Source organism: Gavialis gangeticus, unplaced genomic scaffold (genome assembly GCF_001723915.1).
Source record: "Gavialis gangeticus isolate Ggan-Ray unplaced genomic scaffold, GavGan_comp1, whole genome shotgun sequence".
Taxonomy (NCBI): Eukaryota; Metazoa; Chordata; order Crocodylia; family Gavialidae; genus Gavialis; species Gavialis gangeticus.
In genome coordinates this window covers 8,028,091-8,042,620 of record NW_017728991.1, presented here as the reverse complement: position 1 = coordinate 8,042,620, position 14,530 = coordinate 8,028,091, and the positions used below count along the sequence as shown (strand labels likewise).

At 37.7% G+C, this 14,530-nt stretch overlaps 1 protein-coding gene across 1 annotated transcript in view; it reads left to right on the top strand.

Moving 5' to 3' along the window:
* Positions 1-14,530, top strand: part of SUZ12 (SUZ12 polycomb repressive complex 2 subunit) — a gene marked incomplete at its 5' end in the record, with an annotated part of 58,538 nt that overhangs the window by 39,161 nt on the left and 4,847 nt on the right. The window contains 8 exons of the mRNA XM_019516996.1: positions 480-565; positions 2,159-2,387; positions 3,199-3,301; positions 6,701-6,806; positions 7,573-7,750; positions 11,546-11,637; positions 12,596-12,739; positions 13,716-13,873. Coding sequence (XP_019372541.1) covers positions 480-565; positions 2,159-2,387; positions 3,199-3,301; positions 6,701-6,806; positions 7,573-7,750; positions 11,546-11,637; positions 12,596-12,739; positions 13,716-13,873 — 1,096 coding nt within the window. The remainder of the gene's footprint in view (positions 1-479; positions 566-2,158; positions 2,388-3,198; positions 3,302-6,700; positions 6,807-7,572; positions 7,751-11,545; positions 11,638-12,595; positions 12,740-13,715; positions 13,874-14,530) is intronic.

Sequence of the window (14,530 nt, the reverse complement as noted above, 5' to 3'; positions counted from 1 at the left end):
GACATGAGGCACCCCTAGGGAGGCGCTTGGAAGGTGGTCGGGTGCAGGGAGGTGGGTGTATCAATGCAGGAGCGTCCCCTACTGGCCTGCCACAGATCTAACAAAAAGATCTAGTCAGCTTCCAATTATAGGGGCTAAGTTGTTCATTTTCTTCTTGCTATAAAAGCGAAAGAAGAAAAGAAATACTGTACTAATAACAAAGAGCAAAGAACACCAGTGGAAATGGGTTTGTACTTTTTAAGTAAATATCATCTATACTTGTATGTTTTTAACTGTGAATAGTGCAGCAATGAAAAAGCAAGGTACATTCTGAAGGTGGGGGAGAAGATCTGTGAAATTTCAGAGAGAGAATAAAATTTTGAACTTGCTTGTAAATTCTTGTGCCTGTAAATACCAGCAACTGGAAAGTAATCTCAGGTAAATTTACAGTACTAAATAGAGTTATTACATTTTCAGGACTTTAATTTTGTTTTGTTCAGATAAGCCATCACAAAACTCAGAGAACGAACAAAATTCTGTAACTCTGGAAGTACTGCTTGTGAAAGTTTGCCACAAGAAACGAAAGGTAACATGACTTGACAAATTGTTAATGCATATTCAATTGCTAAGTTTACATGATTCTGGAACATCTTTTTAAGGAACATTGCCAACCTTGTGGCTAATAATAGCATGATGTTGCTTTGGTTAAGAGATTGTTCATCTTAGTGCTCCTTGGAAGTAATCTTATGTAAATTACTTTGGATTATGGGCAAGATTTTCAAAAGCATTTAACTCTGCTTCCATTCAGGTCAGTTGGGAGTTTAATAAGGGTTTTTATAACTTAGCTGCTTAGATTGAATTTGTTGTGTATTGAGCCTTTTATTTAAATACACTTTGAATGTGTTTGCCCCAATCAATAATCTGAATCTTTATTTCCAATTTATTGGATTTGGTTGCATTCTGGTGTTGCTTGAAGATCTGAATAAGTTTAGGTGATGCATAAAGGTGATGCTATGAGGAGTTTAAAACCTCAAAAGAGTATTGTCCTTTAATTTTCTTATGTTTACCAAATTTTTTTTCTGTTCCCATTTTTTATATTTATCCTCTGAATTATTTTGATGAGACGAACAGCTTATATAGGCATTACAATTTATTTGCAGAAGTTATTTCATTTTTCTTTAAGATGCTGTGACTTTTTTTGCTCACAGCATTACTTATTTTTCCATTTCATCCCAATTACTATAAACAGCAACTTTGGTTTCTTGAAATTATCCACACAGTTAATTGAAGTCTAGGATTGAATCTAGAGACAAGTTCTAATTCTGACAAATTTTTCCATCATCAGGTTTTTTTACATCCCTTGGAAACCCTTATTGCCATAATTTGGGAGTTCCCTGATTTGGGTTGAAAATACTTTTTCATTTTGGTTTAACTTGATAGAAAATAGTCTGTTTTTATCTAAAACTGTTCAGTCATTCTGGGATGCTTTTAAAAGTTGTCATTAATAAATACTGTTCTGTGGAGTGGATGAATAGGATGATGGGGGGGATAAAGGTTTTGATTATTTTAAGATATAAATTTTGTTGAAGTTCATAATTCTGAGGGCTTCCTGCCTTGTAGTTCCAATATTACAGAGTGTTCCATGATCTATTTGGGAGATACTGAATACAGTAAATCCTAGGTGAGCGGTTCTTTATCTCACAAACAAGTCATGAGTGCACTTTGTAAATTGGAAGGACAAGGCAGGGGGCCATTAGAATACATGTAACCAAATATTTCTTCTTTATTTTTTGAAGTAAACAGAATTAAATTGGGATTAAAAACTGTTTTACAATCTTTTTGAATGCCACATGTTTACTGTTTAAATTAATCACTTTTCAGAAAGATGGCTGCTGCCAGAAGTGGTTATAAAATGCCAGTTCTATTAACACTTTCAGTTTTCTAGTTGCATGCCAAGCCTGATGCTATAATTATGGCTTGGTAGCTTCCTAATTTCCATGTATTTGAATTTACTCATGCCAAGCAAATAAATTAGTTTAAATGGCTGTTATTGTCAAAGTGATGGCAGGACAGATACTGTTTTATAAACAAAGTTAGGGAAGATGAAATTATTTTAGCATTTTTATTTTCTCTTTATAAAATTCCCAAACCTTAAACTCTCCTCTTTCCATGCTTGTAGGATGTCAGTTGTCCAATAAGGCAGGTCCCTACAGGTAAAAAGCAGGTGCCTTTGAATCCAGACCTCAACCAAAAACCAGGCAACTTTCCATCACTTGCAGTTTCCAGCAATGAGTTTGAACCCAGTAACAGCCATATGGTGAAGTCTTATTCGTTGTTGTTCAGAGTAACTCGTCCAGGAAGGAGAGAATTCAATGGAATGATCAATGGCGAGACCAATGAAAATATTGGTAACTTCAGGGTTTTGGGGGGGGCTTTTTTGTTTTTTGGTTTTTTTAATGTGCTTTTGCAAGTTTAGCTTATATGTGGGGTTTCAGAACTTTGGTATAAATTGTGCTTGGTGAGCTGCAGAATCAAGCAGATGATTAAGTTGGCTTTCACTGATTTTTTCTATTTCAAAACAGTACCTAATACACATTTGTTTTCAATTATTATTACTGTGCATGTGTTTTTGCTGTATGATGAACAAATGTAAGGCTGGCTTTGACATTGAGTTGATGATAGAAATCCAATAACTGTACTCTTTTATTACTGTTGCTAAAGCCTTGCCAAAACAGCATTGGAAGGTTACTACTAATTCAGATGTCTGTATTCCATGGTATACTGGTCTTCGTGAGTTGAGTAAATATGTTTTAAAATTGAAGCAATACTAAATCGAATACTTTTAATCACAGTTATGCAGTGTTTTATAAACATGGAAGTTTTAGTAATCTTATTTGGAGCATACTAATCTAATTATTTTTTGCTATTATAGTTATTAAAATACAGTATGCGAGGGAAAGGAGAAACGATCCAAATTTTGTAAGCCAATTTAAATAACAGCAGGTTGAAATGAGCGATTGTATTTGTAACTAGGTGGGACTTGATCTAAACTATCTTAGTTTCAAAAATTGTGTTGCACTATGTTTCATTCTTCCGCTGATAATTATAAATTAAAGCTCATGTAACTCTCATGAATACAACGTTGGCTCATAAGTCATGATAACATCACAGCTTAATTTTTTGTGTTTAACAGTTTTATGTCTTATTTTTCAAATGCAGATGTTAATGAGGAGCTTCCAGCCAGAAGAAAACGAAATTCTTCAAATCGTGAAGATGGAGAAAAGACCTTTGTAGCACAAATGACGGTATTTGACAAAAACAGGTAATGTGATGGAAAACAATAGTTTAATTGTTATGCATGTGATTACTAATCTCTTCAGTAGTCTCTGTATTGTTTTCAGGAAATAGCTGAAGTAGATGGTCTTAAATTAGATTTTGCCCTGAAAATACTGTCTTTGCGGGGGGGAATAGCTTGCAGATCTCATGGTGAAAGTTACACATGTATTAACCATTGTGACTGAGTTTTAAAATCATCCTGTTGGTAACCTGCATCAAGTCTATTTTCTATTTCAGGGAGAAATTAGTTTTCTCTTGATGCAATTACTGTAGTCTCACTGGAACTCTCTCTTTTCAGTTGTGAGTTAGGCATTGATCTGAATAATAGTAAGCTTATTACACTCGGATGTTGAAATATCAGTTGCTGTTGATTAGGCAGGCATATTCATAGAAAAGTAATTATATATTTTAATGGACTTATGGGATGAGGTAGGGTAGGTTTGCACCTGATAGACTAACTATATTAGAGAGAAACTTTTTGCAAGCTTATTTTATATAATCGGATATCATAGAAAACTAGCTAAGTGTTTGCAGCTTTATTAAGCAACTTGGCGCTAGTCAGTGTGGCTGTTTGTAGAAGTTTAAAAAACAAACAAACCGCACTTTAGAAGTAGTATGTTACTTCAACCCAGCTCTTCAGCATCTTTAAAGATTAGGCGTTTCACTGGGGCTTCTTGGTGCTTTTTGTTAAAGCTCATTCAGTCAGCTACTAGATAAAAGCACCAAAAAAGCCCCACTAAGGCGCCTGATCTTTACAGATGTTGGGGGAGCTGTGTTGAAGTTAATGTGCTGCGTCTTCTGGGCGTGTGCAGGGCTTGGCATGGGAATGCGCTGACTTTAAAAGTAAAGTGCCAGTTCTTTTGTTTTGTTTTGGTTTTTTTACATCTGCAAGCACCCTGTATTTATAAAAAGGCAGTTTGTTCTTAGTTACAGTTTAAAGCAATCCAGATGCTTCAAAAGACAGTACTAGTAAGTAGACTCCCCAGTATTCTGTTTTACCATTTAGAAATATTATACGTAATGATAGGGGTGAGATCTACTTGTGTTGCCTTAAAAAAAATTGGAATTTGGGATGGGAGATTCTTGATTGCTCCATTCAGTGTAGCTTAATATAGGAGTTCCCTTTATTGCACCTTGACCAAATGGTCATTCTGCTGAGTCTCTAAATCAGTCATTTAATGGCATGAAAAGTAACTTTCTGAAGCTGTAGCTCTACAATACAGCCCTCAGTGATTCTAGAAAAATTATATTCAAAAGATTTTTAGTACTTTTTTTTTTAGGATTTTATTTTATGTCTGACAATACTTTGCTATTTTCAAAAAATATTTAAAGCTGGTGCAATGTTTTGTAGCCCAGGTTATTATCTAATTCTAGTAGGTAGATTAAGGTATTTTCAGAATAAACTTGTACTGAAGGGATAGGTTTTGATTTGCCATGGATCTATTGTATGGTAATGCATAAAATGTGAGTACTTACAACCCCTGCCCCCCCCCCCCAAAAATTACAATTATATAAAATTATATTATAAATTATCATTATTTATATTTTAAAATTGTAGTTTTAATTTGGGTGGCCATTTTCAAGAAAAATATTCTGAAACATGGCAGTCATTTCCTTTTTTATGCTAACTCTTAATTAAAGTAAAAGTAATGTATATTACCTTATTGAAATACCTCTGCTCAGTTGGGGGTGGGGGAAGCGCCTTTAATCTTGGTCAGGGCAGTGTCTGTAATAGACAAATAGGGACACAACTAACCAGATGAAATTTAAGTTGTACCTTGTTTCTTTATCTCTCTCTTTTTCTGGTTTTCTTTCGAAACCTCCCCCCTTCTTTTAGACCAGAGTAAATGGATTGGAAAGTAGTTTAACAGACATGAAGTAAAGCAAACAAGTTTTATACTTTATTTGCTCTGTTTTTAAATTCCTGTTTACCATAGTAGAACCTCAGTAGAATATTTCATACGTGAAGGAAAGAGAGAAAGTAAGGCTAGCCCGAATCAGTGGACAATTGTCACAGTACCTTTCATGCTGTAAGAAACTGAGAGATTTAAAATCATTTGCATCAAAACATTGCCTGTCCTAATTGTTATGCTGAAAAAAACTGATTAAATGGTTTGGATAAGTTCATGTAGTGCTTTTTACTTAGCAAGCAGCTTTTACATTTGTTTCATTGCAGATGCATTTGCAGATGAGCTCTTGCAGATGAGCATTTGCAGATGAGTCTTGGAACTGGGTAGTGGCTATAATAGCAATTATGCTTTTAGAAGCAAAATATAAAATCTTGAAGTGAGCTCATGAGTTGCAGTTTGACGTTACAGAATGCTTAGTGTTGTATGTTCCTATAAAAGCATCTTAGAAATTTGGCTTCTAAACACTTCCGCTGGTATGTATGCTCTGTTTACTGCTTCTTTGCTTCTCTTTGCTCTTGGATGCTTTTTAGTGTCTGACAGCAAATAGAGTTTTTAAAATACTTTTCTCCTAAACTCAAAATCATAACAAGTTGTATTTGGTGCTGTGAACAGAATGCTATTTCATGGCACTGAGTGGGATTAGATGAAGAGGGAAGTGGAAAAGTGGAAGGGATACTTGAGCAGTGGTAGATGCTGCAGATGGAAGAAGCAAATACTTTTTTTAATTTTAGTGAAATTGTGTAAATTTACACACCCTACATCATGTGATGGCTCTCCTTGGACAAACAGATCTTAAGAACTCTTGTACCTTGCTTGTTTACCTATGAAAACCTTGTTCAGAATTGCACGTTGCAGTTAAGCTTCTGTAGCTGTTAGGTTTATTAAAGAATCTACCTGAACATGTCGTGGTCCTCTTGAGTCTGTTTTTGAACCATGTTAACAGATACTCAAGTTCTCTTAAATGGATGATGGAAAGGCATTATATTTGACATCTTCATTCATTAAACCAACTATGAGTTTTCATAAGATGGCTTCTGGGAAAAAAAACATTGACAGTTCTTTGGCTTAAGTCGTGATCTTTTATATTCTGGCTGTATTAATTTGCCCAGCTGGTATTTTTCACATTACAGCAGGGATAAACTGGATGGGTGTGTGTGTGTTCGTTTTTAACATTTGGCCTATGTTAGGTTTTCTTCCATTTACAGGAAGACTCTTTCGCTATTGTGTGTAGTATTGCTTAGCTAGGTGGTTTTGGTTCATTCAGATGTTTGGTACTAGATGCACCATTTTCATCATTTCATCTCCCCTGAAAGTCTGTCTGAGAAACTTTCATGAAATAGATGCAGGTATCCCTGCAAGTGAACTACTGTCTAGTGTGTATTTGTACAAGTTTCCTGGAAATATATTTTGCATGTAAAGAACACTCGCACCCCCTTCTAGTGGCCATTTTGTTAAACCTATTTTTCTGTGTACAGGCGCTTGCAGCTTTTGGATGGGGAATATGAAGTAGCCATGCAAGAAATGGAGGAATGTCCAATTAGCAAGAAAAGAGCAACATGGGAGACTATACTTGATGGGAAGGTATGAACCATTGTCCCGTTAATCTAAGAGCTTGCTTATACCTCATTGCTTTGGTCTGATGTATAGTATGAATTTAAGGAACAGTTACTCTTCCTTTGGAAGTGGGTTAAACTAAACAGCAATAAGCCAATGTTGTTCCACAATAAGTGTTCACATACCGATTTATTCTGGAATAACTTCAGATTTGGAGAAAGGGTGACCACAAGAAAGCTAAGGGTTAGAACAGAAGCCAAACTTTAAATGCTGATCTTAAAGTGGTGGCTCTGTTTATGGCACTTGGCTTTCCCCTCTCAAAACAAAATTGTTAATTTGGAAATTTTTATGTACTAGTTCGTGTCGTACGTAGGCAAAAATCCACAAGAATAACTTCCTGAAGCAAACTAAAAAGTGGTGCGTTAAAAAGGGACAGAGAGCCATTAGAAATAGGAGATGAATATACAACAAAATCAAATGCCGGGAAACAAGTATTAATAAAGACAACATTAGAAGTCTTATGAAAATGGATATATGGGTGCAAGTAAGCCCAGTAAGACTACTCATTGCGACTTTTTCTTCTTTGTTTACACGGTGCTGAGCAGTCTTTTTTTCTCTTGCTGCATTTAGTATTTTTAAATACTTCCCTGGAAATTCCAAAGAATAGCTTTAATTTAGAAAATATTTAAATTTGTGGCCAGAAGCCATTTTGCAAAACTTTACTTTGTTTTTATTGAACATAATTTCATTATCTTTCCAAGTACAAACTTTTTTTTTGTTTTTTTTTCTCCAGAGGTTGCCTCCATTTGAAACATTTTCTCAGGGACCTACGCTTCAGTTTACCCTTCGCTGGACAGGAGATACAAATGATAAATCTACAGCTCCTATAGCTAAACCTCTCGCAACCCGAAATTCCGAAAGTCTCCCTCAAGAAAACAAGCCCAGTTCTGTTAAACCTACTCAGACTATAGGTAAGCACTCTTGATTTTCTTACGGTCTTGGACCCTGGTAGTTGCTCCAAAGACTACTGTTATTCTTGCTGAAATATCTACCAGAAAGTTTCCTTGCTGTAGCACTAAAACTAAAAACCTTTCAGGTTTGTTGTACACCAGTGCTGTTTGTGAAGATAATGTTCTGAGACCTGAGCACCTGAAATTGAGCATGTTGGCTTGCTTAACATCTGCCTCAAGGTTTTTTGTAGGATTAACATATTGTAATAAGGAGTAGTTGTGGGGTGGGAAGAGGAATATATGGAATCCTTAAGGGTTTATCTGTCCTCAAAGCTTATTTTAAGATTAGGAACATTAGCAAAATCGACATAAGTATCCTGGTAAATGGTAGTGTATGATTAGGAACCTACTGGAATTGCAATTTTTGCGGAATCGGGCATTTTTCATGAAAAACAGTGGGCTCTGCCATTTTGGCAGGCTTGCTAGAAGAAGAAAAAAATCTTCACAGCAAGCAGAGAAGTGCAGGAATCCCTGCAGTCTTGGAGCATGGAGTGGGGTGAGTGTGCCTGCCACGTCCCAGCTTGGCAGTGACAGGCAGCTGAGGCTGCAAGCGACTGCACTAGAGTCCGCAGAGCCCTAGCCTGGCTTGTTGCTGCCAGCAGGTGCGTGCAGGCCTCAGGGTGGATGGCAGAGAAGGGGCTGGGGCTGCAGTGCCCTCAGCTCCTTCTCTGCTGTCCACCCCAACGCATGCAAGAAGTTTAACTGAATGCTTTAGACTGGGGATGGCCCTTAATTACCCTGATTAAGCCCAGGGGAACCATTCACATGTGGACTAATGTCTTGCCCAGGCTTAATCAGGGTAATTAAGCCATAGTTTCTGGGTATCTGCTAATCTGTGGGAAGAGGCAGGGCTGCTGGGGCCTCTCAACAAGTAAGAAGTGTGGGGCGAGGGGGGCCTTGCCACAAGCCCACAGAAATGGCAGGCTGGCCCTGCAATCTCCCCATGAAATGGGCTACCTCTGCCTCTTTGAGTTAGGTAGACCCCCTCTATATGATGCAAGTCTTGGAAAAGTGCTAGTTTCTATGGATGCTTATTTCTGCTTTTTAAAGGCTCAACTTTTTTCTAATGTTTTTGCGCTCTACTAGATAGTTGGGTTCAGTTTCCTAACCTTGTGCATTCTCTTGTGAAAATATTCTGTTAGTTAAAATTTGTTGTTTGAATGGTATTGCATAGCACTTAACACCCAATTGTGTGTGTTTGTTTTTTTAAATTGTGAAAAACCTGTGAAATGTATGGTGGTCAGAATATCAGAATAAGTTTTGAAGGGTCTTTGTATATCATTACCCTTAGATTACAAAACCTCTATATGGGCCATGATGCTTGCACTATTACATGAACCTTGTATGATAAGTGCCTGCGGCTTTGGTTAGCTTCCAACATTTGCTGTTTTTTGTTCTAGACCATCTGCATGTGTGACTAGTTTGAGGAAATTCAGACACTGAAATATTCTTGGAAGATAGTGTTAGAATATTTTCTAAAATAAAACTGAAAAGAACAAATTGGTCTTAAAGAGAACTTCAGTAGTCCCATTCTCTACGAGTTGCACCATGATGTCTTGCTAGTAAGCTGTTTGACTGCCAGTGACTTTTATTTTGAGACAATATTACTTTTCATAGTTACTTAGTATTACTACTCAGTTTTATATGTAAATCATGTAATATTAAGATGGTGGTATAACTTTTTACTGAACCATATTTCTTGGCACACTTTTTACATAAAGGATCAGAGTTCTAAAGTTTAAAAAAAACCCCAAACTTTCCAGCTTTGTTTTGTCCTTTGATTGTGGTTGAATTTCTTCTTTTAACATTTTACCACCATCCTTCTTTCAGGAACTGGTGGACATTTATTGTAATCCATGGTGGATTAAGAGTCTGGAATCCGTATAGTAATATTTTGATCATGTCATTAAATATTCATTTAATGACAAGCAGTATTGGATGGGCTTAATTTTATTTTATTTTTTAATTTAATTCAAGCCTAGCTTGAAAATACTGCAGGAAGAAATCTAATTGATATAAGTTCAGCACACAAAAATAGAAGGCATCCAGGACTGACTGGGTATCTGTCTCTAGCCTTTGTGTTTGTGGTTTAATGAGACCACAGAAACATTGTCTTTTCGGGTGTAACTGTAGTGGCTATCCCAGATTTAGCAACCTTTTCTTTGGTTCATACTTTAACACAGCTGTTTGTACCCGTCTCATCTCTGGGCTTTACTATTGCATTGTTCAAGATAGAGTAAGACTTGAAGACTACTTGGAACCATTACATTTTACAAAGGGCAGCAGTCTGTACTTGCATTATTTAGGCAGACATAAGTGCCAAGGCTGTATTTTACAATAGCACCTTAAAAAGTTTCCTTAAGTCTGCTGCTTTCCCAAGGATGCATAAAGCTTTAAGGGTGTTGTATTGTGTTGTCACCACTGTTCTTCCCAAGTCCTAGAAGGAGAATTAATGAAACAAGTTGTTTTAAGATAGGAGGTCTTTTCTAAGTTTGGTCATACTTGGTTGCAATCCAGAAAACTAGAGGAAAACGTGGTACTAAGAAAGTAGCCTACAGGACACTATGCTGCAGGTGGTACAGACAGAGATGACCTCAGCATGGTGTGGGGTCCAGGGCAAATCAGCCTGTGTGGAGCCCTGCCCCTGGGTGCAAGGAAGCAGGTGGTGGATTTGGCAGTGGGGAGTGGCAAGCAGCTAGACACGCCAGATTTGGTGTGGGGATGCCGAGCGGCGGGATGCAAAGCTAGTGGCAGCGCGGAGTCACCGTGTCAGTCCTCCTGGCTCCTCAGGGCCCCCCAAAGCACAGGGCCTGGGGCGGTTGCTCTGACTTGCCCCCCCCTCATGGATAGCCCTTGTTACAGACAAGAGCATGAGGCCTTTTCTAGCCTTTGCTTGTGCACTGCAGGAAGGTTATGTGAAATTTTGGTTGTTCCCAAAACTTGGGTGTAAAGAACCTACAATTTGTAAACAGTCTTCTGTTGACACTTTGGAAGCAAAGTAGAACTCAGAACTGGATCTTGCATCTTATTTGATTTTAAAAGAAGTTTTTTTACTTCAGTGTAGGTCTTTGATCTCTGTTCAGGGTCTGCATTCCCCATAAAACTGTGTAGGTTAGCTGTTGTTTTCCTGATGGTCATCATTGGCTGTGCCGAAGAGGAACAATGGTCTTACTAAACTGGAATGGTATCTAGTCTGTCAGGTAACCCACCTGATTCTTGCATATTTACCAGGATGTATTGTATTCATATCATAAAGTCAAAATTTGTTCTTAAGATTAACCACAGAGGTTTGTTTTCAGCCTGAGAATTCCAAACTAAACTAAAGGTTTTTCACACTTCAGTTGCATTTGATGCTGTGCATTATTATATGAGACATGACACATTTGTCGTTAAACTTAGACAGTATGTTTGCAGTGCAGTCATCTGAAGCTATTTTTTTTCAGTGTTTGTCACTTGCAATGTTCTGCTAAACTGTTGCTAAAAACTAATTAGTTACTTATTAAATGAAGGACCATTTTAAGTTCCCTGAAGGATTCTTGCAATTGGGATGTTCATCTGGTATTTGAAGTGTTGTTTTCTGGTAGATTTGGCAAGAACATGAAGACCTCTTCATGGCTAATTTCTGATTTTGATGAGTTACACCAGTGGGCTTTTGATTTGGGTAGTAGATTTCTTCCAGAGAGGGAACCTTGAACAAAACTTTTTTGTACTTGCCTAAGAAACAAAGGCTAATTACATCTTTCCCCCCCACCCCAGCTGTGAAAGAATCCTTACCAGCAGATCTACAAACAAGGAAAGAAAGAGATGTGTTAAATGAACCTCGACAAAAATTGAGAATATTTTATCAGGTACTGAAAATGTAATAACAGTAAAACATAAGGGAGATGTGTGAGAATTATGTAGAATATAAATGTTTGGGCTGCATTCAGATTTCCTGTTGGCTGAATGCAACAGGAGGGATTTTTAGTTGTGCTTGTGGTAGTTTGATTTAGTGCCTAACTAGAGATCCCAGCAGGTCTGAGATGTACAGATGTAGATGAGGCATCCACTTCTCTGCTCCTAGCTGTTCCACTGGGGACTATTTAAGATAGACCTGCCCAGCCCTGTGCATTTGGGAGCTTTTGTGCCCACTTGTGAAGGGAGGTGGGGTGGATTTGAGAGGTGATCCCTTGTTTGTGAGGCACAGGTCCACCATAGGTAGACTCATAGAATCACAGAAAGTTTGAGGTTAAAGCAACCCCCTGCTCAAAGCAGGACCTCTTCAAACTAGATCATCTCAGCCAAGGCTTTATCTAGCTGGTTCTTTAAAAGGTCCAAAGATGAAGATTCTACCACCTCTTTGGGTAGCTTGTTCCAGTATTTTACTACCCTTTTGGTGAGAGAGTTTTCCGTAATATCCAACCTAAACTTCCCTTGCTGCAACTTGAGACCATTACTTCTTGTTCTGTTATCTGCCACCACTGTGAGCAGTTTAGCTTCATCTCTTTTGGAACCCCCCTTCAGGGAGTTGAAGGCTGCTATTAAATCCCCTCTCAGTCTTCTCTTCTCTAAACTAAATAAGCCCAGTTGCCTCAGCTTCTCCTCAGAAGTGATGTCCCCCAGCCCCCCGAACCATTTTTGTTGTCCCCTGCTGGACTCATGAAGTCCTGTAGTTTTCACTCTTTGATCTTGGCCTCTACTGCCAAAAGATTGAATTCATGTGGATGCTCGTTTTCCAAGGTAATTTTTAACTTGGTTTTGGGGGTGGAGGATTTATGATTGAAATATACTAGATGTACTAATGCCAGCTTTTCTTATTTGCATTAGTTCCTTTATAACAACAACACAAGACAGCAGACTGAAGCCAGAGATGACTTGCATTGCCCATGGTGCACATTGAACTGCCGCAAACTTTATAGTTTACTCAAACATCTCAAACTTTGTCACAGCAGATTTATCTTTAATTATGTTGTAAGTCATTTTTACGGTATTTATCCATATGAATCATGACACAAGCTGTTACAGTCTGTACATACTGCGGTGACATCAGGATTCTGTTCCGAGTCAGATGGGGCCTTCAGCATCTATCTGTAGGTCCATACACAATAATTCCCTTTAGAAATTAGTTAACTAGACTTCAATAAATGTGTGTGGGAAGCCCCAATTATGCTCAGATTAAAAAAGATAAAACACATTGCCTTAATATTTAACATTCAAATGTGGTTTCTATTTTAAGTGATATATGCCCTAGTTGCTGCTTTCGCTATTATGCAATCATTTATAAAATGTAGCAAATAATTTAATTTAAATTTAGTTGGAGATACTGTGAGTCTTTTAGGAAGGAATTAAATAACATTTCAAGTCCTCCTTAATTTTAGCTTCCGTAGTAAGAAATTGTTAAATGTTACTTGGGAAGGGGAATTGTTTCCAGTTGTTTCAGTGATTATTATTACTGTTTTTAGAATCCATCAAAATTGAAATCTCATTTACTTAATCCTGAATGGTTTTGTCATTCTGTCGATATCTTGCAGCTTCATTGCTTCGAGATCTAGGTAAAAGGTAGGGGTACAGATGCTGGGTTTCCTAAAAGAATCTTAACATTTTAAGACTCTAGGAGTTATCAATTCTGTATTGCAGTATTATGAATATTGACTTAACATTTCAGAATGAAGCAAAGTTTTTGTAGGACTGATGGCTTTTATTTTTAAATCTTTGGGCAAAAAGGAGAAGGAATGAGTGGCTTATTTGCTTGTAAAAGCAATATTTTATGGGGGAAGAATCTGAAACTACAGTTGCATGCAGGATGTAATGCTAAGTATACAGTGATTCTGTATGGCATTCAGAGTTTGTACAGTCACTTTTCTAAAACTTCAGTAGGCTGAAGGGATCAAATTTTATGACACATGGTATTTTTCATTGCACTAAGTATGCTTGTTATTTATTGCAGTATCATCCAAAAGGTGCTAGAATAGATGTTTCTATCAATGAGTGTTATGATGGTTCGTATGCTGGAAATCCTCAGGATATTCATCGTCAGCCTGGATTTGCTTTTAGTCGCAACGGACCGGTCAAAAGAACTCCTATCACCCACATACTTGTATGCAGGTAAGTGGATGAAAAGTTAAGTGGTGGTCTCTGTATAGTACATGTCTAAAACTCTGCCTTTATGGACCCACTGAATTTGGGAAAGTTGCGAGTGAAGTTTACCTGTCTTTAAAAAGTGCATGTAAGGTGGTATTGAAAGATGATGTCATCTTTGTCAATGACTTGCTCTAACATTTGTTTTTAAGTAGGTAGTTTTTGTCGTGCACTTCCCGAAAGAGTCTTCCCATGATTTGAATGTTAAAGTATGGCTTACGCTTCTCCAGTGATGTTGACGATTCAAAAATCAACATAAATATTTAATTAGATGTGCAAGATAGGTTGTTCTATTCTTTTCCTATAGGCGTTAGCTCGTCAGTGCTAATAGGGGTAAAATGCTGCAAAGATGGGAGGAATCCAGCTCCTTATACAGTTCAGTAAGAATACTGTGTTTTTACATATTCCCTTTCACGTGACAATAACCGTGCTCAAATTGTTATGCAGCTTCCTACCCTTCTACAGCTTCTGCCCCCTCCCCTTACTGTCAGACATGGCTCCAGCTCCATTCCTTCCTGGGCCACGGAGCACATGGAAACTCCAGTCCCTGGATGCTACTACGTGGCCAGGCAGGGGCCATGTGTTCTGTGCCCTTGCGGGGGGGGGGGGGATTTTAAGATGACC